General features: G+C 38.0%; 1 protein-coding gene across 1 annotated transcript in view; it reads left to right on the top strand.

The window, feature by feature from the left end:
• The window catches only part of DOCK2 (dedicator of cytokinesis 2), a 562,271-nt gene that overhangs the window by 465,895 nt on the left and 71,510 nt on the right, over positions 1–24,866 (top strand). Inside the window, exons 31-33 of the mRNA XM_044659840.1 lie at positions 17,849–17,949; positions 18,037–18,095; positions 24,675–24,823. Coding sequence (XP_044515775.1) covers positions 17,849–17,949; positions 18,037–18,095; positions 24,675–24,823 — 309 coding nt within the window. The remainder of the gene's footprint in view (positions 1–17,848; positions 17,950–18,036; positions 18,096–24,674; positions 24,824–24,866) is intronic.

Genomic DNA, 24,866 nt, shown 5'->3' with positions numbered 1-24,866 from the left:
AAAAACTCTGACAGGGGTCTAATTACTCAAATATACAAGGAGTTAAAGCAATTGTATAAAAAATCAAGCCATTCCCCAATTGATAAATGGGCAAGAGACATGAATAGGCAATTTTCAGGTAAAGAAATCAAAAGTATCAATAAGCACATGAGAAAGTGTTCCAAATCTCTAATAATTAGAGAAATGCAAATCAAAACAACTCTGAGGTATCACCTCACACCTAGCAGATTGGCTAAAATGAAAGAAGGGGAGAGTAATGAATGCTGGAGGGGATGTGGCAAAATTGGGACATTAATGCATTGCTGGTGGAGCTGTGAACTGATCCAGCCATTCTGGCTGGCAATTTGGAATCATGCTCAAAGGGCTATAAAAGAATGCCTGCCCTTTGATCCAGCCATACCATTGCTGGGTTTGTACCCCAAAGAGATCATAGATAAACAGACTTGTACGAAAATATTCATAGCTGCGCTTTTTGTGGTGGCAACAAATTGGAAAAGGAGGGTATGTCCTTCAATTGGGGAATGGCTGAACAAACCGTGGTATATGCGGGTAATGGAATACTATTGTGCTAAAAGGAATAATAAACTGGAGTAGTTCCAGGCTAACTGGAGAGACCTCTGGGAACTGATGCAGAGCGAAAGGAGCAGAGCCAGAAGAACATTGTACACAGAGACTGATATACTGTGGTAAAATTGAATGTAATGGACCTCTGTACCAGCAGCAATACAATGACCCAGGACAATTCTGAGGGACTTATGGTAAAGAATGCTGCCCACATTCAGAGGAAGGACTGCAGGAGAGGAAATATATAAGAAAAACATCTGCTTGAACGCATGGGTCGGGGTGGACATGATTGAGGGTGTGGACTCGAAACTACCACACCAATGCAACTACCAACAATTTGGAAATTGGTCTTGATCAAGGACACATGACAAAACTAGTGGAGATGTGCATCGGCTATGGGTGGGGGGAATGCTGGGGGCAAAGGGGAAGGGAGGAGCATGAATCATGTAACCATGTTAAAAATGAATATTAATAAATGTTTGAAAAAAATTAGACTGAACAAAGGACTGGAGAAAAAAAGACCAAAAATTATTTGAAAACTATCTTAAAGAATTAGTGGGTCAAAGAACAAATCTTAGAAGCAATCAACAATTTCATTTAAGAGAATGACAAGGAAAAAAACATATTAATAGTTGGGGGATATGGCCAAAGCAATGCTTAGGGGAAATTTTACATCTTTAAATATTTATATTCATAAACAAAAAAAGAACAGATCTGTGAATTGGGTATGCAATTTAAAAAAACTAGAAAAAGAAAAAATTGAAAACCCCTAGTTAAATACCAAAAAAGAAATCGTGAAAATCAAAAGAGAGATTAATAAAATTAAAGTAAGAAAACCATTGACCTAATAAGTAAAGAGTTCATTTTATAAAAAATATATATATAGACAAATTGATTAATTTGATCCAAAAAAGGAGAAGAAAACCATATTGCCATATTAAAAATGAAAATGGTGAAATTATAAGCAATGAAGAAGAAACTCAAGCAACTATTAGGAACTCTTTTGCCCATTTATATGCCAATTAGTCTCAAAATCCAAGTGAAATAGACAAATATTTAAGAAATATAAATTGTCCAGATCAACAGAAGTAGAAATAGAATACTTTAACTGACCCATCTCAGAAAAGGAATTGAACAAGCCTTCAGTGAATAAGCCACCCCAAGAAAAAAGCCTCAGGGCCAAATGAATCATGAGTAAATTCCACCAAACATTTAAAGAAGAATTAATTCCCAAACTATGTAAATTATTTGGAAAATTAGCTGAAGAAGGAGGTTTAGTAAATTCCTTTTATGACATAAATAAGGTGTTGATACCTAAACCCGGAAGAGAAAGAAAACTGTAGACCAATGTCCCTAATGAATATTGATGCAAAAATTTAAATAAAATACTAGCGAGGAAATTACAGAAATATAACTCAATGATATACATTATGACCAGGTTGGGTTTTATACCAAGAATGCAGAGATGATACAATATTAGGAAAAGTAGCAGCATAATTGACCGTATCAATAACAAAACCAACAGAAACAAGATGATTATTGTTAATAGAAAAAACAAATTGTTGATTTTCAATTAGTTTTTTGGTTGATTCTTTAGGAAATATCTGCAGAAATAAACTAATTGAAAATTAACATTTTTGTAAAGTTGTAGGATATAAAATAAACCCACAGAAATATTTCAAATCACTAATGATGACTCAGGAATCACATCTGTAAGATCTTTCAGGACCATGGCATGTATTTAGTATTGTCCTGGTAACTTGAACTCTTTGGGTGCTCTCTTAATATCTCCCAATTTACCTTAGGCTTCCACTTCTAGCAATAATTATTTTTTTCTTGCCTTTTACCTTCCAATGATGACAAAAGGTTCTTGGCATATAAAACACAAGCAAAATAAGAGATGAGATACTCTTTTGCTTTGATTCATCATTAGCATCTCATTCACCCTGAGCAGTGGTTCTGTCCTGCCTCTCCAATACAGTTTTTTAAAACCCGTTTTTGTTGTCCTTAGCCTTCCTCACTAGTCTTAAGCACATTCTGAGCTTTATTGTACCTGACATTCTTATGCCCCAAAATTATAGTTTGATATTCCTGGTTCATTCTTCTACTTTGTTTACATCCTCTATACAGATCTTTAAAAAAATCTAAGTTGATCAGTGAATCTCCTTTAAATCTACATGTCTTTTTAGGCAACTCTCTCATTTCATGTTCAGCAGAATTGTTTCTATATCTTAAGAGTTTCATTCACCAGAACTTTCTATCCTTCTTAGGCTAACTTTCCATGAATTAATTTTATTCATGGAAATCTACTTATCCTTTCTCCAAAGCCTTTGAAACTGCTTGTTCCAACTCTAGGGTTCCTATCAGGGTATGCTTAGATGTCCTTTAATTCATCGTCACAAATTCTGATTTCACATGATCATCATTATCCTCCTTCCCCTCCCTCACAAAAGTTCTCATCATTTTTGCTTCAGCAAGTAAGATCAAGAATAATAATTCCCCTCATTGCCATTTCTACAATTTAATAGATGAAATTATTAGGTCAATAAATTAAAGCTACTCTTCTTTTAGCAGAAAGTTCTAAGTCCCTTATTACTGTTATATCATATCTCCATGCTAGGTTTGTGTTCTATTTGCTGAACTCTTTGTCTCAGTATAGATGCTTATTATTCCAGACTTGAGATATAACAGTATTTGTGAGGCCAAATATACTTCATTGTGTTAGAATCTTCAATCAACCTTGCTTATTATCTACATTTTATTCATTTGTGAATAGAAATCTGAGTGTAAGAGTTTTACTGCTGGACCTTTTGAATTTTGAGTCCTGTGAATTTCTGAGTATCTTTATACTATCCTTCTCATATATTTAAATAGATATATTTATTTATGCTTATCTTGTTTGGTGTATATATGTTGGTGGTTTTCCCTCTCTTCCTTTTTGATTATAAACTCTTTATTAGTATTTCAAGCCTAGACTAAACATACACTTTATAGCTTGTGGAGTGGCAACAGCAGCAGGACAAAGCTGATTGCATACCATCTGCCAGATGACTAGGACTCAACCTTAGCATCATATTGATATTCCTTCAAACATCCTACTCTCCCAAATATGGTGTCCTTAAATCCCATATCTTACTCCCTCATTCTATCTTAGCCACACATAGGGATGGTCACACATTATATCTCACCATTACCTATAAATCTTCTTCTTTTCAATGAAAAACTCTGGTATTCCTTTATTTCATGATAACTTCCTGTTGTTCCATTGCTCCCTATGCCTCACCCCTCCTTAGCCCATTCTTCACCCTCTTCAATACCTTTAGACCCTCTACCCCTCAGTACTGCTGACTTTACCTTCTTCCCTGTTCAGTCTTGATCATAATCAAATCTAGAGCATCTTTTTCACTTGAGCCCTTGCTTATCCCTATGTGTGTCTTGCCAAACCCTAGCCCTGGATCCCTCACACTATCCAAATCTTCCATTTCTACTCATGTCCTGTTGAATGGGTTTTGAAGAAGTCATATTGCTCTGCTGACGTGGTATATTATAAATTCATGTTCTCCAACTTCAGTGAAATAAGGTAGTCATCTTATTCTTCTCTAATTGGTTTCCTATCTCACTCCCTATCTCACTACTCAAAAAAGTGTTTTTCAAATCTTTTCTCCTCTTCCTTCTTTGTTTTCCTCTTCCTTTCCACTCTTCACCTTTCTCCTCAAAGGTCCTTGATTCTTACTTAATTGAAAGAATTAAGACTGTTTCCCTTCTTTCATTGTTTTCATCTCAAAACCCCTTGACATCATCCCTTATCTCTTCTGCTGACCCTCAGTCTCTCATAAGGTGACTTTTCTCCTTATTAAGGATTTCTCCTTACATGTGTTCTTGATCTCATTCTTTCCTATTTTCTTTAGCAGAATGAAACCTCAGTCAATCTCTCTCTTGTATTTTCAAACTCTCCCTCTCTATTGGTTCCATTTCTTTTGCCTTCAAAGATGTCCATATTCCTCTCCTCTGTTAAAAAAAATCCCACTAGCTCTACCCATTTTCTCAAGGTATTGCATCTTACATCTCTTCCTTTCTCAGACAGATTCTTAGAGAAAAAAAATCTGTCTAGTCTGACTGACTCTACATCCTCTCCTGTCACACTCCTCAATACTTTGTAGTCTGACTTCTGACCTTATCACTAAATTGAAACTTCTATCTTCAAAGTTACTTATAATTTCTTAATTGTTTAACAGGATGGTCTTTTACTCAGACTTCTCAAACTACCAGCCATATTTGGCCCTATTGGCATATGACTTATTCTCTCGTCTTTGGGCTTTATGATATCCCTCTCTCTTGATTTTTCTTCTGTTTTAGACTCTACCAGCTTCTCAGTTTCCTTTGCTAGATCAGGTCTTGAGCCCTATCTGTGAATATCCCCAGATGCTCTGTTCAAGGACTCTTCTCTTCTGTCTTTACAATCTCTCTCGGTGATTTTATTAACTCCCATATATTTCATATTCCCCTCTGTGCAGATAACTCCCAGACCTACATAACCATTCTGAGTTTCTTCCCTGAGTTTCAGTCTTGCAACCCCAATTACCCATTGACCATTTCAAATGAGATATCCTGTAGATATTTCAAACTCAAAATTTCTAAATCAAAACTCGCTATCTTTCCATTCCAAATTCATCCCTCTTCCAAACTTCCTTTTTTCTGTAGAAAGTACCACTATCCTCCAGGCTCCCAGATTTGTAATTTCAGTGTTATCTCATCAGTCAAGTCATGATTCCTATCTGTTGGTATCTCCAAAAACTCTGTCCCAGGCTCCTTCCCAGGGTTGCTAGATGGCACAGTGGATAGAATGATGAACATGAAGTCAGGAATACTCATATTCCTGAGTTCAAATATGGCCTTAAAAACTCACTAGCCATGTTGACCCTGGGAAAGTCACTTAACCCTGTGGACCTCGGTTCCCCTCATCTGAAAATGAGCTAGAGAAGAAAATGACAAACTACTCCACTATTTTTGCCAAGAAAACCCCAAATAAGGGCACAAAAAAAGTTGTTCATCACTGGAACAACTGAATAACAATAATCCCCTTCTCTTTTTTTTCTCTACAATCTCTCTCTTAGTAATCTAATCAGATTTCATATGTTTAAACACTAGCTCTATGCTGATAATTCCCAGATCCAAATAATCCATCTCCAAATTCTTCCCTGATTTTCAGTCCTACAACACCAAATACCTATTGTGCATTTCCAACAGGATGTCCTGGAGATATTTCAAATTCCAAATTTCTAAGAGAGAACTTATTATCTTTTAGTCCAAACCCACCACTCTTTAATACTTCTCTGTTTTTATAGAAGGTACCACCAGACTCTCAGACTCTCAGGTTTGTAATCTTGGTGTTTTTCTTACTTATTCGTTCTCCTTCTACTCACACAACTAGTCAGTTAACAAATCTCATTTCTAGCTTCACAATATCCTTTTTTTTTTTTTAAATCTTACCCCTTACTTTGGAGCAACCACTGTAATTTGGGCCTCCATCACTTCTCACCTAAATTATTACAATGGTCTTCAAATTTGTCTCTCAGCTGCAAGCCTCATTCTACTTTGGTCTATCCCCCATACTGCTACCAAAGTAATACTTTTCCATAGGCACAGATCTGACCTCATCTCTTCACTACGCAATGAATTCAGGGGCTTCCCACTGTTTTTAGACTTAAATGCAAACTTTTCCTTTTGACATTGGAACTCTTTTCATACCTTGGCTTCAGTTTCTCTTTTCAGACTCATTGGTTATTAAAATAGCCTTTTCTTTGTTCCTTACATCATTATCTACTTGCCATCTCCATAATTTTGTACTGACTCTACCTGATACCTAAATGCCTTCCTTTCCTATTTCTGTCTCATTGAATCTTTTTCTTCAAGATCCAGTTCAAGCAAAATTTTCAAAATGAAGCTTTCCCCCCTCAACTGTTCCTACTGTTCTCATCAGACTAATATCTATCTATCTATCTATCTATCTATCTATCTATCTATATATATATATATATATATATATATATTTCCTTTATATGTGCCCTATTAGGATGTAAATTCTTTGGGAGTAGAGTAGAGATTACTTAACTAATTAAATTTAATCACTAGCACTGTGCCTAGCTATAATATACACTCAATACATGTTTATTACTTGATAGATGCTATTAGATGCCCTCCATCCCTGACAGAGAAACCATCATACCAATATTTGAACCTGTTTCAAAAGCCAAATCTCATTATCAAATGCCATATTTTTAAAGAATTCAATTTTACTTTATTTTCATCTCTGAATTCTCTCCATCCCACCTTCCCTTCCTTCACATGCTGAGAAAAACAAAACCTATTATAAGTTTATATAGTGAAACAAAACAAATTCCCACTTTAGCCATGTCCAAAAGAGCAAGGGGAATTGGGGAAGGAGGGAGGGAGAGAGAGAGAGAAAGAGAGAGAGAGAGAAGGAGAGATGCTTAAATGCTTCTTGACAAACTAATGGTCTCCCAAATCTGTCTTTGTCTCATTACTCATATTCCTAAGGCTTATAGTTGTCCAAGAATGCATAATACTAGAAACTCAGCTTCTCTATATGTAGAATAGGAATAATAGATGTAAATATACTTTAAGTTAAAGATTCTCTACAAATATAAAGCATATTGTTATTAGGTAGAAAGATGTATTTTTATTAGCTTCATCACATCTCAACTCCAGTTAGGGAATGGAGAGAGATGATGTACCTTTGAGCTCTACTACAAGGGATGAGAAGCAAGATACTCCCTTTTATTTTCCCCTAAGGCTGGGCTACTTCATTCTTCTTGGCATTTTTCTATATTTTTGAGAGGAAATAAAATGCCACTTGGGCTGTTCAAATCAGGCAAGTGGAGGAGTGTTTCATCCTCCTCCAGATGCCTGCAGGCACCATATCATTCTGTTACAGAGTGTATTTGAGGAAGGTTATAGTTTCATTGCTGTTTGTAGGGGCAGTGGAGAATGGCACACTAGGGGGGTGGAGGGGATGCTCTGGTAGATTGGTTTGTTTGGTAGCCCCAGAGGTTACATTCTGATTGATGTACTTCTCATGTTCTGTGACTGCTGACAATCATAACCCAGGACTTGACTTTATTGAGACTTCTTTCTTCCCCTTGGGATTAGGGTTCTTATCTGAGAGTGTTTGGTTTCAGGTCTCAGCCTCTTTATCTAAGGTGAAAATTTCAAGCTGAAAGGGCCAGTGAGGCTCAAAGAATTATGGAGTTTGATGCCACAGTTTGAACTCTCCGTCATTAATGGCTAGAATGCTAGCCTGGAGTCAGAAAGACCTGAGTCTGAATCTTGCCTCAGACACACTAGTCATTTGACACTGGACAAATCAAGTCTCTTAATCTCTCCTAGACCCCCTCATGGAGTTATTGGGAAGATCAAATGAGATAATTATATGTAAAGTGCTTTGCAGATATTAAAGTTTTACCATAAATGCTAACCATTATTATTGTTAGTTCTAGATCCCTCATTTTGTAGGTCTGGGAGGGACTTCAGTAGTTATTCCCAAAGATACATGACAGGAAGAAGACAACTTTCTTGTCCTTATCAGGGAAAGGGGCACAATGACAATGTCAGAATGTGTCAAATTTCATGGGCAGAAAATAGAGCAGTAACCAATATAAAGAGAGAAATGGAATCATTTTCCTTTTTTACAGAGCTTCAGAATAAAATGATTGAAGGGTCTGCAACCCATTGGTTACTTTTCAATTTTTCCTTTGTTCTCTTCTTTATTTGTCTATAATGACCATGGATTTGTTCTCTGCACCATGACCGTGGTACCTCTACTCTCCTTTTAGAGTTTCATTAATTATACATTTATTATCAGCAGGCCCAGTATCTATCATGATGCAATGCAGTTTTGGCAGCTTTTGTCCAGTAAAGGAGGGTGATTAGTACAAACTAGAACCTTAACTCTCATGGCTAGGCTTTCCTGGCCCAATCTTCATCCAAGGATCCAACATCCCTATGTTTCGTGTGCCACTATACTGTGTGTAAAATACTTTAACATCCCCAGTATAGATGGGAGAACATGAAGTGCCAGGTCAGGCGTCTTTGTTGAGTGATTCAGAGGCTAAGTCACTGACCTTTTAGTTGGAAAGTAGACCAATTCCACAGCTAGATTTGGAAACCATGCCCTTTCCATATCAGATCATAGGGAGGCATGGTAGCAGAAGTACTATATTTGTTCTAGACCTAACTTTGCCTCTAACTTGGGGTAAACCATTCTGAGTGAGTCATTCTGGATCTGTTTCTTCCTCTAGACATTGTTTGGATTGGATAACCCGATTGCTTTTTAGCTTTATGATCAGATGAAAAGTATAAGAAGGGAAGCAGAAAATGGGATGATTTAAGAGTGATTTAAAAAATCTGGGGTTCCACATAAATCATCAACATTTCTGGATATTTTTGTACAAGTCTCAACAAAACTTAGCAGCAAAAGTTAGAAAGAGAAACTCATTTAAAATCCTTCTAGACCAGTGATGAGCAAACATCTGTCAGTTCTAAGGCTACTCTTTCCAAGTTTCATTGTATTGTGTATCCTACTCATTGTATTCGTCAGATTAGGAATAATGTCACATAGCTGAATAGAACACATCAGGGGGCCTCATCTGGCTCGTGGGCAGTAGTTTGCCCATCAGTGCTCCAGGCAATAGAGAGTATTTAGGAATCTATCTACCAAGACAAACACAGGAATTATATGAACACAACTACAAAGTACTTTTCACACAATTAAAACTAGATCTAAATAATTAGAAAAACATTAATTAATGGGTAGGATGAGCTAACATAATAAAAATAACACTCCTACCCAAATTAATCTACTTATTCAGTACCATACCTATCAAACTACCATAAAATGTTTTTATAGAATGAGAAAAAATTATAACAAAGTTCACTTGGAAGAACAAAAGATCAAGAATATCAAGGGAAATAATGAAAAAAATGTGAAAGATGGGGGCCTACCAGTACCAGATCTTAAACTGTACTATAAAGCAGTGGTCATCAAAACAATATGGTAGGGGGCAGCTGGGTAGCTCAGTGGATTGAGAGCCAGGCCTAAAAATAGGAGGTCCTGGGTTCAAATCTGGCCTCAGACACTTCCCAGCTGTGTGACCCTGGGCAAGTCACTTAACCCCCACTGCCTGGCCCTTACCACTCTTCTGCCTTGGAACCAATACTCAGTATTGACTCAAAGACGGAAGGTAAGGCTTTAAAAAAAATATGGTAGTGGCTAAAAGACAGAAGGGCGGATCAGTGGAATAAACTAGGAGTAAATAACCTCAGCAAGCTAGTGTACGATAAATCCAAAGATCCCAGCTTTTGGGACAAGAACTCACTATTTGACAAAAACTGCTGGGAAAATTGTAAAACAATATAGAAAAAATTAGGTTTAGATTGACATCTTACATCCTATACCAAGATAAATTGAAAATGGGTAAATGATTTAAATATACAGAGTGAAATCATAAATAAATTAGGTGAATATAGAATAGTATACCTGTCAGATCTGTGGGAAAGGAAAGAATTTAAGACCAACAAGAGATAGAGAACATTACAAAATGTAAAATGAATGACTTTAATTATATCAAACTAAAAAGGATTTGTACAAACAAAACCAATGCAACCAAAATTAGAAGGAAAGCAACAAACTGGGAGAACATTTTTGTAACAAAACTCTCTGACAAAGGCTTAATTTCCCAAATATATGAGGAACTAAGTCAAATTGACAAAAAATCAAGCCATCTTCCAATCAACAAATGGTCAAGGGACATGAATAAGCAGAATTTCACATGAATTTCATAAGAAATCAAAACTATCAATAAATACATGAAAAAGTGTTCTAAATCCCTCCTGATTAGAGAAATGCAAATCAAAACAACTCTGAGGTACCACCTAACACCTAGCAGACTGACCAAGATGGCAGAAAAGGAAAGTGATAAATGTTGGAGGGGATGTGACAAAACTGGGACACTAATACACTGCTGATAGAGTTGTGAATTGGTCCACTCTCTCTGCAGGGCAATTTGGAAATGTGCACAAAGGGCTTTAAAAGAATGCCTGCCCTTTGATCCAGTCATGCTTCTGCTGGGTATGTACCTCAGAGAAATAATAAGGAAAAAGACTTGTAAAAAAATATTTAAAGCTGCGCTCTTTGTGGTGGCAAAAAATTGGAAAATGAGGGGTTGTCCATCGATTGGGGAATGACTGAACAAATTATGGTATCTGTTGGTGATGGAATACTATTGTGTTGAAAGGAATAATGGACTGGAGGAATTCCATGTGAACTGGAATGACTTCCAGGAATTGATGCAGAGTGAAAGGAGCAGAACCAGGAAAACATTGTACACAGACGAGTACACTGTGGCACAATCGAATGTAATGGACTTCTCTACTAGTAGCAATGCCATGACCCAGGATGATCCAGAGGAACTTATGAGAAAGAACACTATCCACATCCAGAGAAACGCAGAAGAAAAACATATGATCGATCACATAGTTCAATAGCGTATAATTAGGGTTTTGATGTTAAAAGATCACTCTATTGCAAATATGAATAACATGGAAATGGGTTTTGAACAATGATACTTGTATAACCCAATGGAATTGCTTGTTTCCTTCAGGAGTGGGGAGGAAAGAACGGGGGTCAGAAGGGATCATGAATGAAAATATGGAAAATATTCTAAATAAAAAAAAGAAGAGGATCTTGGGTTCTCAGAGACATCTCCCTCTATAAACTGATGCTTCCAATGATTTCAAGGTCGTGTTAGCATAGAAAGAGTTTGTGCTGTTCAAGTCTAATATAGATATTTATTCTGAATGGTTTAGAGCAGAAAAAGAAGAAATCCTCAGTTTGCCAAAATACTTTGTGGCTTTTATGTTCTCAGTATCAGAAACATGAAATGATTAGTTTTAAGTGACACCGAAATCATACTCATAGAGCTCCAATTAGTTCTGGGGTCAGTTGCTTCATTCAGGTTGCTTATATTTATTCTAAGGTTACTGTCTTTGGCCTAGGAAACTCCATGAAAGACAGAACTATCTTCCGTTTGTATCCTTAGCACTAATGATTTCCTTCCTTTATTCCCTCCTTCCTTCCTTCCTGCCTTCCTTCCTTCCTGTCTCTCTTTCTGACTTCCTATATTCATCAGCATTTTTAACCATGAAAAACCCTGAGATCATTTTCTTGGCTAACATAATAATCACTACAAGATGAAAAAGGCTTAGATGTAGTCCTAAGAAGTAGAAAGGACCAGTTTTGGTTCTAACTAGTAAAGATTATAACTGTTGATATTAAATAGGATAAAATATGGGTCAAAAACACCAAAGCCATTTCAGCACATGGAGGAAGACGGTGCCTAGGGCTTTCTCATGCATTGAGATGAATTGTAGTTATTTTTTTTTAATTTTTATTCATGTATTTTGTTTTCATATCACAAAGATTTCTGGAAAAAAACATCCCTTATATACCCAGCATTAAATCTTCCCTGATAATAATTTTTAAAAACCAGTTAAATAAAAACAATTAATGTAGTGACTACACCTGACCATGCAAGTACCACTCTGTCCTATAGCTCCATCTTCTTGCTGAGAGGTGGGAGATGTGTTTCATTTTCTGTTCAGTAAGTTTCATACAGAAGAAGAAAAAGTAAAAAAGAACATGGATGCACTCTGAATTTTCATCAAGTAATGGCACAGAGAGAACCCAGGGAACCTATAAGATATTGGATGACTGCAAGTTGGCTGTGAGGGAGAGGAAAGATTCCATGTAGTTCTAGTTCTCAAGTAGCTATGGTCACATTGTTTCTTAACCTAAGTTCAATGTCAGCCATTTTTTATTAATAATTTAATCAGACAGATCCCAAGTGACTTGGGAGAATGGGAAAGACTTCATGGAGGAGATGCCATCTGAGTTGTATCTCAAAGGAAAGGTAGGACTTAGAGGAATCAAGAAGAGAAGAAAAGATAATCCCAGAAAAGGAAACCATTTGAGCCAAGATGTAGAGATAAGAATGGGTGTGGATTGTGTCGTGACATATATCTGAGACAATTTGGAGACCAATTTGACTGGAATGAAGGACTTGTTTCAAAAAGCTGGAAATAAAATGGAAGAGCACCTTGAATTCTAGTGGGACCATGGAAAGAATATTGTCTCTGGAGTCAAAAGCCCCAGGTTCAAATCTCACCTGTGTTGCTTATTCCCTCTGTGACCCTTAGAAAAAGACTTCACCTCATCAGGCTTCTTTTTATTCATCTATAAAGTGGTTGGACTAAGTGGCCTCTGAGGGCTCCTCCAGTTCTAGATTTGGGACACTGTATTCCTCTAAATTGAAAGGGAAATCCTCAGGAAATGAGTAGAAACTGGTAAAGTGTTTTAGCAGAGCAATTGGTGGGAGCAAAGCATCATTTCAGATCCAGCAAGACCATGACCATTACTCTAACTTCTATCAGCCCTATATAGGCCCAATGAAAAGAATTTCTCTTCTTCATCTGGAGACACCTTTTCCATGAAAGTTTGCCATGACACTCAATAACTAGTCCTTGGAGTAACATCTGCTCCATTTCTAGTGTGGCTTCAATGAAAAAATGCGAGGAATCATCCTCCCCTATTTCACTGTAAAGATGGGAGACTATGGATTTGGATTCCTGTACATATCCCTAGACTTTATCAGTATGTTAGTTTTTAAAAACCTGGAAAGACTTATACAAAGTGATGCAAAGTGAAGTGGGCAGAACCAGGAGAACCTTATATACAGTAACAGCAATAATGTATGATGATCAATTCTGAATGACAACTATTATCAACAAGATAAGGATCAAGAACAACAACTCAAAGAGACTCAAGACAAATATATTTAATATGTGTGTATATATATATATATATATACATATATATATATATACCACCATAGAAGCAATCAACAGATTCTGAATGTAAATTGAAATATGCCATTATTACTTTATTTCTTCCATGAATTTTTCTAGTGAAAGCAGTGTGTCTTCTTTCCCTATGTGACAAACATGGAAATATGAATTATATGATAATATATATAAAATCTATATCATATTACCTCTGTTCTTGGGGAGGTAGAAAGGGGTGAGAGGGAGAGAAAGAACATGGTTTGCAAAATATCAGAAAATGAATACTGAAAAAAATTGTATTGCCATGTAATATGAAAAAAAAATTAAATATTCTAATTTTAAAAATATATATTACTTAGTTTTGCTGAACTTTTTCCCTCTCTCTTTTTTATTCTTCATTATAAGAGATAACTCTGTGGGAGGGAGAATAGAGGAAAGAGATATAGTGGGGAAAGTGAGTGATGTAAAAATCAAAGACATCAATTATAATTATTGTTTAGATGGGCATGTTCTTGCTACCCTTAAAAGATTCCCAGGTGAAGGTCAAGAGAAATATCAAGAAGGCAACTTGAAAAGTAAAATGATGCCCCAGAGGAAAAACACCAGCTTGACTGAAGTCCATGGTTATAACAGGATTTTTAATAGGACAGTAATAGAACAGGCATCTCACTGGGTTGGCCTGGATTTATTTTCAGGATTAATATTTTACCCATTGTGCTCTGCTTCTCCTGTGTGGCCACCTTGAAATCTGAATTTTCTCATGTAAAAAAAGTAATAATTTTTTTCATGGATCATGTATGTGATTTCCTTCTTCCACTGGCTTGTTTTTCATCTCTTGAATTGCAGTATGAGGGTGTGTGATTCCTCAGCTTAGTCAAACAGTGGGAACACATTTTAAATTTAAGGCCATCCAGACCCTGCTTTTCAGCTGGTGCTTCAAGAGATTAATATGACCTGCTGTGACCTAGAAAAAAAAAAAGCATCTGAATAGAAAGACCAGTGCTCCCACACAAAGCTCTGTGTTTGGATTAGGACCTGGTAGGTTGGGGGGTTACTAAGGAAACTGAGGTTGTTGACAATCCTCAGTGTCTCTAAGATGGAGCCTATTTTTTGCTTGTTTTCAAGGAGGGGATAAATATTTTATTGAAAAGAAAATTTAATTAAATTTTTTTAAAGATGGAATCATTCAATATCATCTGGGTACTTAGCACTGTATATATGCTATGTTTAGGCCTGGCATTCCCTTCCCTTCAGAATGTTCCATGTTAGATAAATGGAGATAGATCACCATTCAGTTTTCTTTTAGTATTTTCAGGAGGATTGGAACGAGTGAGAAGTTCAGAGGCCTCTATAAGAGGTCTGAACTATGCCCTGAAGTTCCTTTAACTTCCAACATTCTTATAAAGGCCTTGGCTTAAGAGGAATCTTGGACATGAAGCAGTGAAGGAAAGAGACGGTTCAGCTGGGCATTCTTTGCCCAGAAGTACAGATCACATAGGGCAGCTAGGTTGTGCAGTGGATAGTGTCAGGCCTGGAGCCAGGAAGACTCATCTTCTTGAGTTCAAATCTGACCTCAGACACTTATTAGCTGTGTGACCCTGGGCAAGTCACTCAATTCCATTAGCTTTGGTTTCTTCATATGTAAACTGAGCCAGAGATGGAAATGCCAAACCACTCCAGTATCTCTGACGAGAAAACCCCAAAGGGAATCAAGAAGAGTTGGACATGACTGAAAGTGTCTAAACAACAACATAGAACATATATTTACTCAAGGATTTAATTACACTAAAAGCACAATGCTGATGATGAAAAATAGAAGTGCCTTTTCAGTCCCCTTGAGCAACAAGCAGTGTGGTAGAGTAAGTAGAGTCTTGGACTTTGAGTAAGGAAAAATCAGTTCAAATTCTGCCTTAGATACTTACCAGCTCAGTAATCTTGTACATGTGATTTAATTTCACTGTGCCTCTGTTTCCTTTAATGTAAAATAAAGTTATTGTGCACAATGATCACTAAAGTCTCTTTTAGCTCTAAACATATAATCCTATAACTTACCCCAAGGTTATTTGGCCAGGTGCCTGGATTCTGTTCCCAGAGAAAACAATATATGACAAACTGTTTAGAATTCTTAAATGCCTTTTAGAAATGGCCCCGAATTACACTCCACCTCTGGTCTCTGTGCCTTTGCTCAGGCTGTCCTCCCTGTTTGGAGGGCATTCCACCCTCACCTCTCTGTCTCTCAGAATTCCCAATTTCTATCAAAATGCAACTCAAATATCATCTTCTAGAAGAAGCCTTTCCTGACTCAGTACCTCTCTCCCCAGATACATGTCTGCATCTCTCACAAAATACTTATTTTACGCATATGGAATTATAGAATCTTTAAGTTAGAGTTAGCAGGGACGTCAAAGGTCAACTGGTCCAACCCTCTCCTTACTTTACAGATGAGGAAACTGAGTCATTGAGAAGTTAAGTGATTTGCCCAGCGAAGGTCACCTAGGAGTATCAGAGGTGGGATTATGAACCCAAGTCTTCTGACTCCAGAGCCAATGCTAATTCCATTATACCATGCTACCTCCCAGGCTGTCTACTCTGATAGAATGTATGCTTCCTGAGGGCCAGGACTGTTTCATTTTTGTCTTGTGTCTTAGCACAGTGTCAAACATTAATACAGTCAGAAACTCTTGTACTTGCTTCCTTTACGTCTCAGCTCAAACCCCACTTTCTGAAGGTGGCCTCTCTCACCCCTCTCTCACCTTCCCCTCTGAGATTACCCCCAAACTACTATAGATCTTGCATGTTCTTATTTATTTGCATGTTGTCTTCCCCATTAGACTGGGAGCTCTTTGAGGGCAGGAGTGTTTTGACCTTTCCTTGCATCTTTAGTACAAAGCATAGTATCTGGCACATAGTAAGGCTTTACAATTATTTTTTAAAATTTTCAATTTATTTATTTGTTGTTTGTTTGTTACATTAATATTCCCAGGTAACTCCCTCCCTTAATCCTTTCCTCTCCTCACACTAGAGAAGGCATCATTTGATCAAAAGGTATATACATATATGAAACTAGGTCTTGCTTGCTTCTATTTACCAATTATTTCTCTGGAGTTGTACTTAATAAATGGTTTTTGATTGGTTGCTCATTTGATGGATCAATGGATCCATCCAAAAATGTCCCTAAAACATTAATGAATTGCTGGTGGAGTTGTGAACTGATCCAACCATTCTAGATAACAATTTGGAACTATGCCCAAAGGGCTTTAAAAGACTGTCTGCCCTTTGATTCAGCCATACCACTGCTGGGTTTATACCCCAAAGATATCATAAGGAAAAAAGACTTGTACAAAACTACTTATAGCTGTGCTCTTCCTCGTGGTGGCAAAACACTGAAAAATGAGGGGATGCCCTTTGATTGGGGAATGGCTGAACAAATTGTGGTATCTGATGGTGATGGAATACTATTGTGCTGAAAAGAATAAAGAACTGGAGGAATTCCATGTGAACTGGAACAACTTCTAGGAAATGATGCAGAGTGAAAGGAGCAGAAACAGGAGAACATTGTACACAGAGACTGATACACTGTGGCACAATCAAATATAATGGACTTCTGTACTAGCAGCAATGTGATGATCCAGGACAATTCTGAGGGACTTATGAGAAAGAAAGCTATCCACATCCAGAGAAAGAACTGTGGGAGGAGAAACACAGAAGAAAAACAACTTCTTGATCACATGGGTTGATGGGGATATGATTGGGGATGTAGACTCTAAGCAATCACCCTAATGCAAATATTAATAATATGGAAATAGGTCTTGATCAATGACACATGCAAAACCCAGTGGAATTGCTCATTGGCTATGGGAGGGGGGAGAGAGGAAAGGAGGGAAAGAACATGAATCATGTAACCATGGAAAAACATTCTAATTTAATTAATTAAATAAAATGTTCAAATAAAAAAATAAAATGAAACAAAAATTCCCCCAAAAGATCAAATTCCATTATAACAAATACCATGCCTTTGAAAAATCTACTGTCAGGGATTCTATAGAGGGATTTCTTGTTCAGGTATGGGCTGGACTTAGATTACTTCTGAAGTTCTGTCTCTTTGATTCCTCTCACTTAGCTTCATACCTTGTTACAAGTCAGAACCTAGGTCAGCCATATAAAAATCCCATTCCATCGCCATCACTTTAGCCTCAATACTAATTTCCGGGTTGGAGCTGCTTGGAAGATTACATAATACACAATTATGCTGGCTGTGCTAGTATCTTCTGCCATCTTCATAAATTATTCACCATTACCCAGAGTTTAATATGACTTCCCATTTTCAGTCCCACACCATGACTGTTTCCTACTATTTAATTTACAGCTGTGGAACAACTATTTTCATCTGGCAGTGGCTTTTATCACCCAGGATTCCCTGCAGCTGGAGCAATTCTCTCATGCCAAGTACAATAAGATCCTGAATAAGTAAGCTGACTTTCAGATTTACTAAATATGATATTTTATTTAATTCCTAGAGACTGTCAATAACACTGATGTTTTCCCTCTTCCTAGATATGGGGATATGAGGCGGTTAATTGGCTTTGCCATCCGCGATATGTGGTACAAGCTTGGTGAGTAAACATGCACGTTGAGATAAACACATCTGCACACGCCAAACTCCTCCTTGAAGACCATCTGTTATGCGAGCGATGGGGGTTTCAGTGTCGGGAGCTAGAAATAACCGTTTATTACTGTAAGCGCAGTGCCCTTAATAAGAGCCTGATTGTACGGTGAATGAAAGAGGGAGGGATCCACAGCTGTGGAACAGCTCCAGGACTCAACCCCTAAGGGCTGTGCAAAGTTGAGAATAAAGGGGAAAGGACAAGGCTGTCGTTCTTTCACAAAATAGAATGTGTGGGCAACTGGCACCCAAGTTATTGGGATAGATTGGCAGTTCATTTTGCAGATGCTATTGTAGATTGTTGCCTAATAGCACAACCTTTAGACTCCAGGAAAGGGCTCTATGGAAATGGAGAGGCCCTTTTTTGCTCTGATTGAGCCTGTGGGATTATCCTAGGATTTCTGCCTCTTCTGCCTTAATCAGGAACAGGCTTTACCTGTATGCCTTTGACTTTTGTCTGGCCGAGAGCCCAGGAGTGCTCCTGCACAGCAAAGCTGAAGAAGCAACAGAGAGCAAAAATACTCTAACCTGGGATGAAAACTCAAACCTACTCAGCAATGCCACTTTTATTGACTTTGGACCACGCCTACCAGCTTATGCCTACTATCTACTATATCTACCTATTTACTCCTTCTTGGCTTAAGAGACATTTCTGGAGTTGACCTTCATAGACCCTTTTCCATAGCTAGACTTCCGGTCTCCAGATCAATTCTATGTTGAGATGTAACTGGAGTTAGACAGCAAGAACTTTGCTCCAGAGTGCCAAAATTTAAATGTACTTCCAGCACTTACACTTCATTAGATTGAAACAGCTGAACCTGGCACCTGATTAGCAAGAATTATTAATTAAAATAGAAAGCTACTAGGTATCAGTGCCTTTTCTTTCCTGACTTTCTGTATCCATCTGCTAGTCCCGACTCTTTCTATTCTCTCCTAATCAAATGGTCTACTCAACAATGGCCTCATGGTGCTCTAGTATATCTTGAGAAGCAACATAGAACAAATGGAAAGTACACTAGCATCTGAAGCTCTAGAGTCTGGAGTTAAATCTTGATTTTATTATGACCTGTGTGACCTTGAGACAAGTTACTAAATCTCTCTGTGCCTCAGTTTCTTCATCTGTGAAGTGAGGATGTTGTTTCAGATGGTCTTTCAGGTACCTTCTAAATCAGAATCTATGATCCTAAAGTGTTCTTTCCTCAATGGGGTCTTGGGTCCTGAGATCTGAGAGCTCTACATCTCCCCCACCCAGCTGAAATTTTTCCTTAAAAAGTTGATTTGATGGATGCCCCAGATGCTAAAATTATTTCTTATAACTTTAGCCCTATCCCATCTCCACCTACAGTCTGTTATGTAAGAACTTAATTCTCCTGTTTTAGCCCTTTACTGTAAAAAGAGGTACAGGGGAGAACTCCCCTAGAATACCTTCAATAGGGAATTCCCTTCATTAAACATATGCCTTCAGAAAGCTTATCTGTACAGGTTTATGCCATCTCCACTCTAATGAACCACTGGAAAAATTAGGAACTGCATTATTTTGTTTTGTTTTGTTTCTAATCTATCTTTGCATCTTGCTGCTTCCCATATGTTATTCTTTGTAGCTGTTCCGTACACAAAAAGATTTTATATAATCATAATGATTTTTTGGCAGGTTCTCCTTGAATTTTGGTTATGTGGATGGGTATAAAAATATATTAATTTCAACCTGTTTGGGTATTTATGGATATATATGGAGAATTTGTTAAATTAGGAGAGAAGTAAAATGAATCTTAGCTAAGTAATGGTGCAAAAGGTTCTGCTTTATGTGAGAAACTGCTTTGATACAATGGGAAAAGCACTGGATTAGGAATCAGAGTACGAGGATAGAAATCCTGCTTCTGTCACTAATTATTTGTGTGACCTTGGGCAAGTCACAGAGCATCCCTCGGCTTGAGTTTCTTCTTTGATAAAATAAGGTAGAACTATAGGACCAATGGGGTCCCTGCCAGCACCAGATCTCAGATTCCATAATTGACTTGTGGTTGATTTCCTGGAGGGGAAGAGGGAACTTGTATGTGATCCATAACACAGCCTTCTCTATTTCCCCTCTCCCTCCACTCTAACTTGACACTACCTTTCCTACAACCTGTGGTGATGAAAGAGGAACAAGGACTAGTCTTCATGGTTGAGCCCATCCAGGCTCCATCCCAGCACAACTATCCAGGAATGTCATTTACTCTCAAGGGTGGCATGCTAATCAGGCATTCTTTCTCTCTTATACCTGTGTTCCTTGACCTTTGTAAACCTAATTCCTTGATTTCTAGACCTCCCATGTCTATTAGAGACATCTTGCTAAGAAGATATACAGAGGACCAAATGCAAAAGAAATTGTTGTTTTCACTATTGCTATTCAATCATTTTTCAATCACGTCCAACTCTTCATGACTCCATTTGGCATTTTATTGGCAAGGATGCTGGAGCAATTTGCCATTTCCTTCTCTAGTTCATTTTATAGATAAGGAAATTGAGAAAAACAGGGTTAAGTGACTTGTCCATGATCTCAGAACTAGCAGATATCTGGGACTGGATATGAACTCAGATCCTTCTGACTCGGGAGCTGGCGCTCTATCCACTGAGCCATCTAGCTGCCAACAATAGAACTTAGGACATTGAAATTTTTCAGGTACCATGTTGAATTACCTCCGCAGGAGTAGTTTTTGTAAAATTTCAGCAAGTTGAAACCTTAGTGGTCACATGGTTGGACCCCCTCATTAGCTCTATATTTCTTGGTAGCAGAATGTCTTTTGTCTTTCTTTGTAGCACCAGCACTGCAACTGGCAAATAGCAGACAATTAATAAATACTTGCTGACTGACTGACTGTAGGCAAGGAAACAGAGACAGAGCAATCCATCCAAGATTCCAAGATTATACCTCCAATGGTATCAACTACCACCTAGGAGTATGTGATTTCCCCATATTTCTTTTTGCCTAAATCTATAGTGATTTTATATCAGCAAACCCTTTGAGAGAATCTTAAACTTTCCCCATTAAATTTTACCATATGCCTAAGAGATGAGTAATAGATGAATCTAGCTACTTTTATTGAACAAATTAAAAATTGGGTCCCAGAGAAGCTTCTAGAACACAAGACATCCTTTCCACCCACGTACCTAAACTTATTCCTGGAGCAGTCAGTACTGCCACCATTATAAAGGGCCTAGTGGCTTGAGATGGGCTTTTATCTTGACAGCATATTGGCATTTCAACTTTAAAAGCTTTCCCCCAACATAATGCATCTGTCCCTAATGAAATTCGGTCCTACTGAATCAAAAAGACGCCCCTTCCCCTCACCCATCCTTTCCTTCACTTGCCTTTAAATATTGCAGCAGAGATATTATCTGAATAGCTATCCTTTGCCAGATTTGCCTATATTTCATTAACCCTGAGTATCCTTTTATCCAGGGTATATTCAATCACATGGGCATGTATTTACATGTATATACATTTTGCATCTACTATATGGTTTGATCTCATTTGGATGTAAATTAAGACAATTACATTTGAAACTATCTCTTGAGACACTGAAATCACATGCTGGCTAAGGGGTCCTCATCTCTTTCTTTCTGCCTTTCCCTATTTCCAGAACTCCTCTTTAATAGATTGCTTGGAAAGCAAGTCAGAGGTATCACAGAAAGAGCAGGCCTCTGGCATTTCCCCTTGTTTTCTAGGGACAGTTAAAATAAATCCTTATCATACATGAAGGCCTTGAGTTTTCTAAGGACTCTCTCATATTCAGTATTTTCTTTTTACTGGACCATAGAGTTCACTGAATATCTAACCTCTTCTCGTTTATAATCTAGCTATTTGCCTACTTGACTTTGAATTTTAAAAACCTATTATGGATTGATAAAGACTTAAATTATCCTGATGGGCCATGGGAAAAATGGAGAACAGTGATTATTATGAAGCACACAAAAAGCAAGATTTTCTTGCTAAGCCTTGGTGAAGATTTGAGCCTGAAGTGGAATCAAAATGCAGCCAAGAAGGAAGCTGATGGCCTCAAAAAGAGTTCTTATCCTTCACTTGACTCCCCCCTATTCGACTCTTACTGGCTGAAGACATTACTAGGGTGGCATCCATAATTTAGTCATCTAACACTTATGTCTTGCCGATTTTTTTAATTCTGAGAATTTATTCTAGAATTTAGTTTAATTTGAGTCTTAGAATCTCAAGAATCCCCTTCATTCCTCTCTGTTCATATTCTCATTTTTAATCTGAAAATACTGTTTTAGCCTGCAAGCAGGCTGTACCACAGTAGCCTTTACCCACCACCCACCTCTCCCCCCACCAAAAAAAAAAAAAGAAAAAGAAAAACATTTCTGCCCACACAAGGACTCTGGATGCTCAGTTTATTTAGAGAAAGGTTGTGGAAGCTGCCTGCATGGTGCATGCCAGCTGGGAACCAAGAAGCACGTGAAGCAGGCTACCTGCCAGGCTAAGGAGGATTGAACCAAGAAGGTAGGAGGGGCTGCGGCCCAGTAGGATGAGCTACTCTGAGGTGACTAAGGCTGGAGGAGGAGAACCTTGGGGCAAAGCTGCTCCTCTGATGCTGGGAATCAAGGAGATTAACCAAGATGCAGCTAAGGGAGACCCAGAAGCAGGAGATACCTGGTGCCTAAAATATAGATTGTGTCTTGTCTTCCTGAGTTCAAATCCAGCCTTAGACACTTACCAACTGTGTGACCCTGGGCAAGTCACTTAACTCTCATTGCCTAGCTCTTAGGGCTCTTCTGCCTTAGAAACAATACATAGTATTAATTCTAAAATGGAAAGTGAGAAGATAAGGGGAGAGAGACCGATAGGGAGAGACAGACAGACAGAGACAGAGATAGGGAGAGATAGAGAGGAGGGAAGAAGGGAGAGAGAGGGGAGGAGAGAGAGGAAAAAGAGAGGAAGAGGGAGGGAGGGAAGAAGGGGGAAAGAGAAAGGAAGAGGGAGGAAGGGAGAGAGAGAGGAAGGGAGTGGGAGAGGGAGACCAAGAGGGAGGGAGGGGAATAGGGGGAGAGACAGAGGGAGGGAGAGTAGGAAAGGGAGGGACAAAGGAGGGGGGGAAGGAAGGGAGATAGGGAGGAAGGAGATGGGGAGGAGGGAGGGAAAGGAAAAAAAATTCTTAGTTTGACAACTCACAGAATCACAGAATTTGAGATGGGATTTCAATGGCAATTTAGATAAACTCATATCCAAAAGGAATCCCCATTATTCATACCTGACCAATTATCCAGCCTTTGCTTGAAAAAACATCAAGAAGGCAGAACTCACCATATTTCAAGAGGACTCCAGCTCTTTACTTGTGCTTCTTATCATCAGACCTAAATTTGACCTTTTCCAACTTCTAATCCTTGCTCCTCATTGTGCCTCGATGGTGCAAAATAGAACAAGTCTAATTCCTCCTCACTTGCTGTTGTTCAGTCATATCAGTCTTGTGTGACTCTTCATGACTCCTTTGGGGCTTTCCTGGCAGAGATAACTGGAGTGGTTTGCCATTTCCTTCTCTAGCTCATGTTACAAATGAAGAAACTGAGGCCAACAGGGTTAAGTGACTTGTCCAGAGTCACTCAGCTAGGAAATGTTTAAGGCCAGATTTAAAATCAGGAAGATGAATCTCCCTGACTCCAGGCTGGGTGCTCTATCTGCTACATCTAACAGTCTGCCACATACTTCAAATACTTTAAATACCTAAACATAATTCATATTCCTGAGACTTCTCTTCTCTAGTCTAAGTATCTCTTATTCCTTCAAACTATCCTCATATGATATGGACTCAAGACCTTTCCCAGTCCTGGCTCTCCTTCTCTGGACACTTGGTAGAGTTATTCTCCTTGGCAAAGAAAAGAGAAAACTTCTTCCATTAATATGCAAAACAACACAATTCAGCTCTGCCAAGTAGATAAGACCTACTAAGTTGCCTGAGGCAGTTTCAGTGACTTGCTCTGGGTCATACTGGTGTTAAGATTCAGAATATAATTTGAAAGGCTATATTTCCAATTCTAAATCCTAATCTCTATCCACTATTTACCTCTCAATTTTCTCATTAAAAAAAAATGGGCTTTGTCCTCACCAATCTGGGATGTATGATTTTTCCTTATATTTATAATAAGGAAATTGGGTATGTCATTCTTTGACTAGGGTGCCAGTGAGGTCAAATAGAAAACTTCTAAATCAATCACACTTAACTGTATCTTTCCTATTAGCATATGAATAGCAATTTTAGGGCTAAAATTTTGAAATCTTGATAATGCAGTTCTCCATTATGCATGGCTCCTTTTCCCAATGTAAAGTTTTTTTCTTGCCATGCAAAGACACAACTTCCAAGTATCTCTTTGGTTGGATAAGCTATTCTAATATACTCTGTTTTTAATTTAGTTCAAGGGTGACTAATTGCACATCATCTGTCTTGTTTATATCTACATTCCTTTTTTCTCTCCCTTGCCATGTTTGAGGGGGAGGTCTTGTTTGCATTTAACACATGCGTACCCTTTTCTCTTTCAGGGCAGAACAAAATCTGCTTTATTCCTGGGATGGTTGGACCAATTCTAGAAATGACACTTATTCCTGAAGTTGAACTTCGAAAAGCTACAATTCCAATCTTTTTTGACATGATGCTGTGTGAATATCAGAGATGTGGAGATTTCAAAAAGGTAATGAATGAGGCAGAAAGTGAATATAGCCTTGTATGTTGCA

The sequence above is a fragment of the Gracilinanus agilis genome, chromosome 2 (genome assembly GCF_016433145.1).
Source record: "Gracilinanus agilis isolate LMUSP501 chromosome 2, AgileGrace, whole genome shotgun sequence".
Classification (NCBI taxonomy): domain Eukaryota; kingdom Metazoa; phylum Chordata; class Mammalia; order Didelphimorphia; family Didelphidae; genus Gracilinanus; species Gracilinanus agilis.
This window is presented reverse-complemented; position numbering and strand designations above follow the sequence as displayed.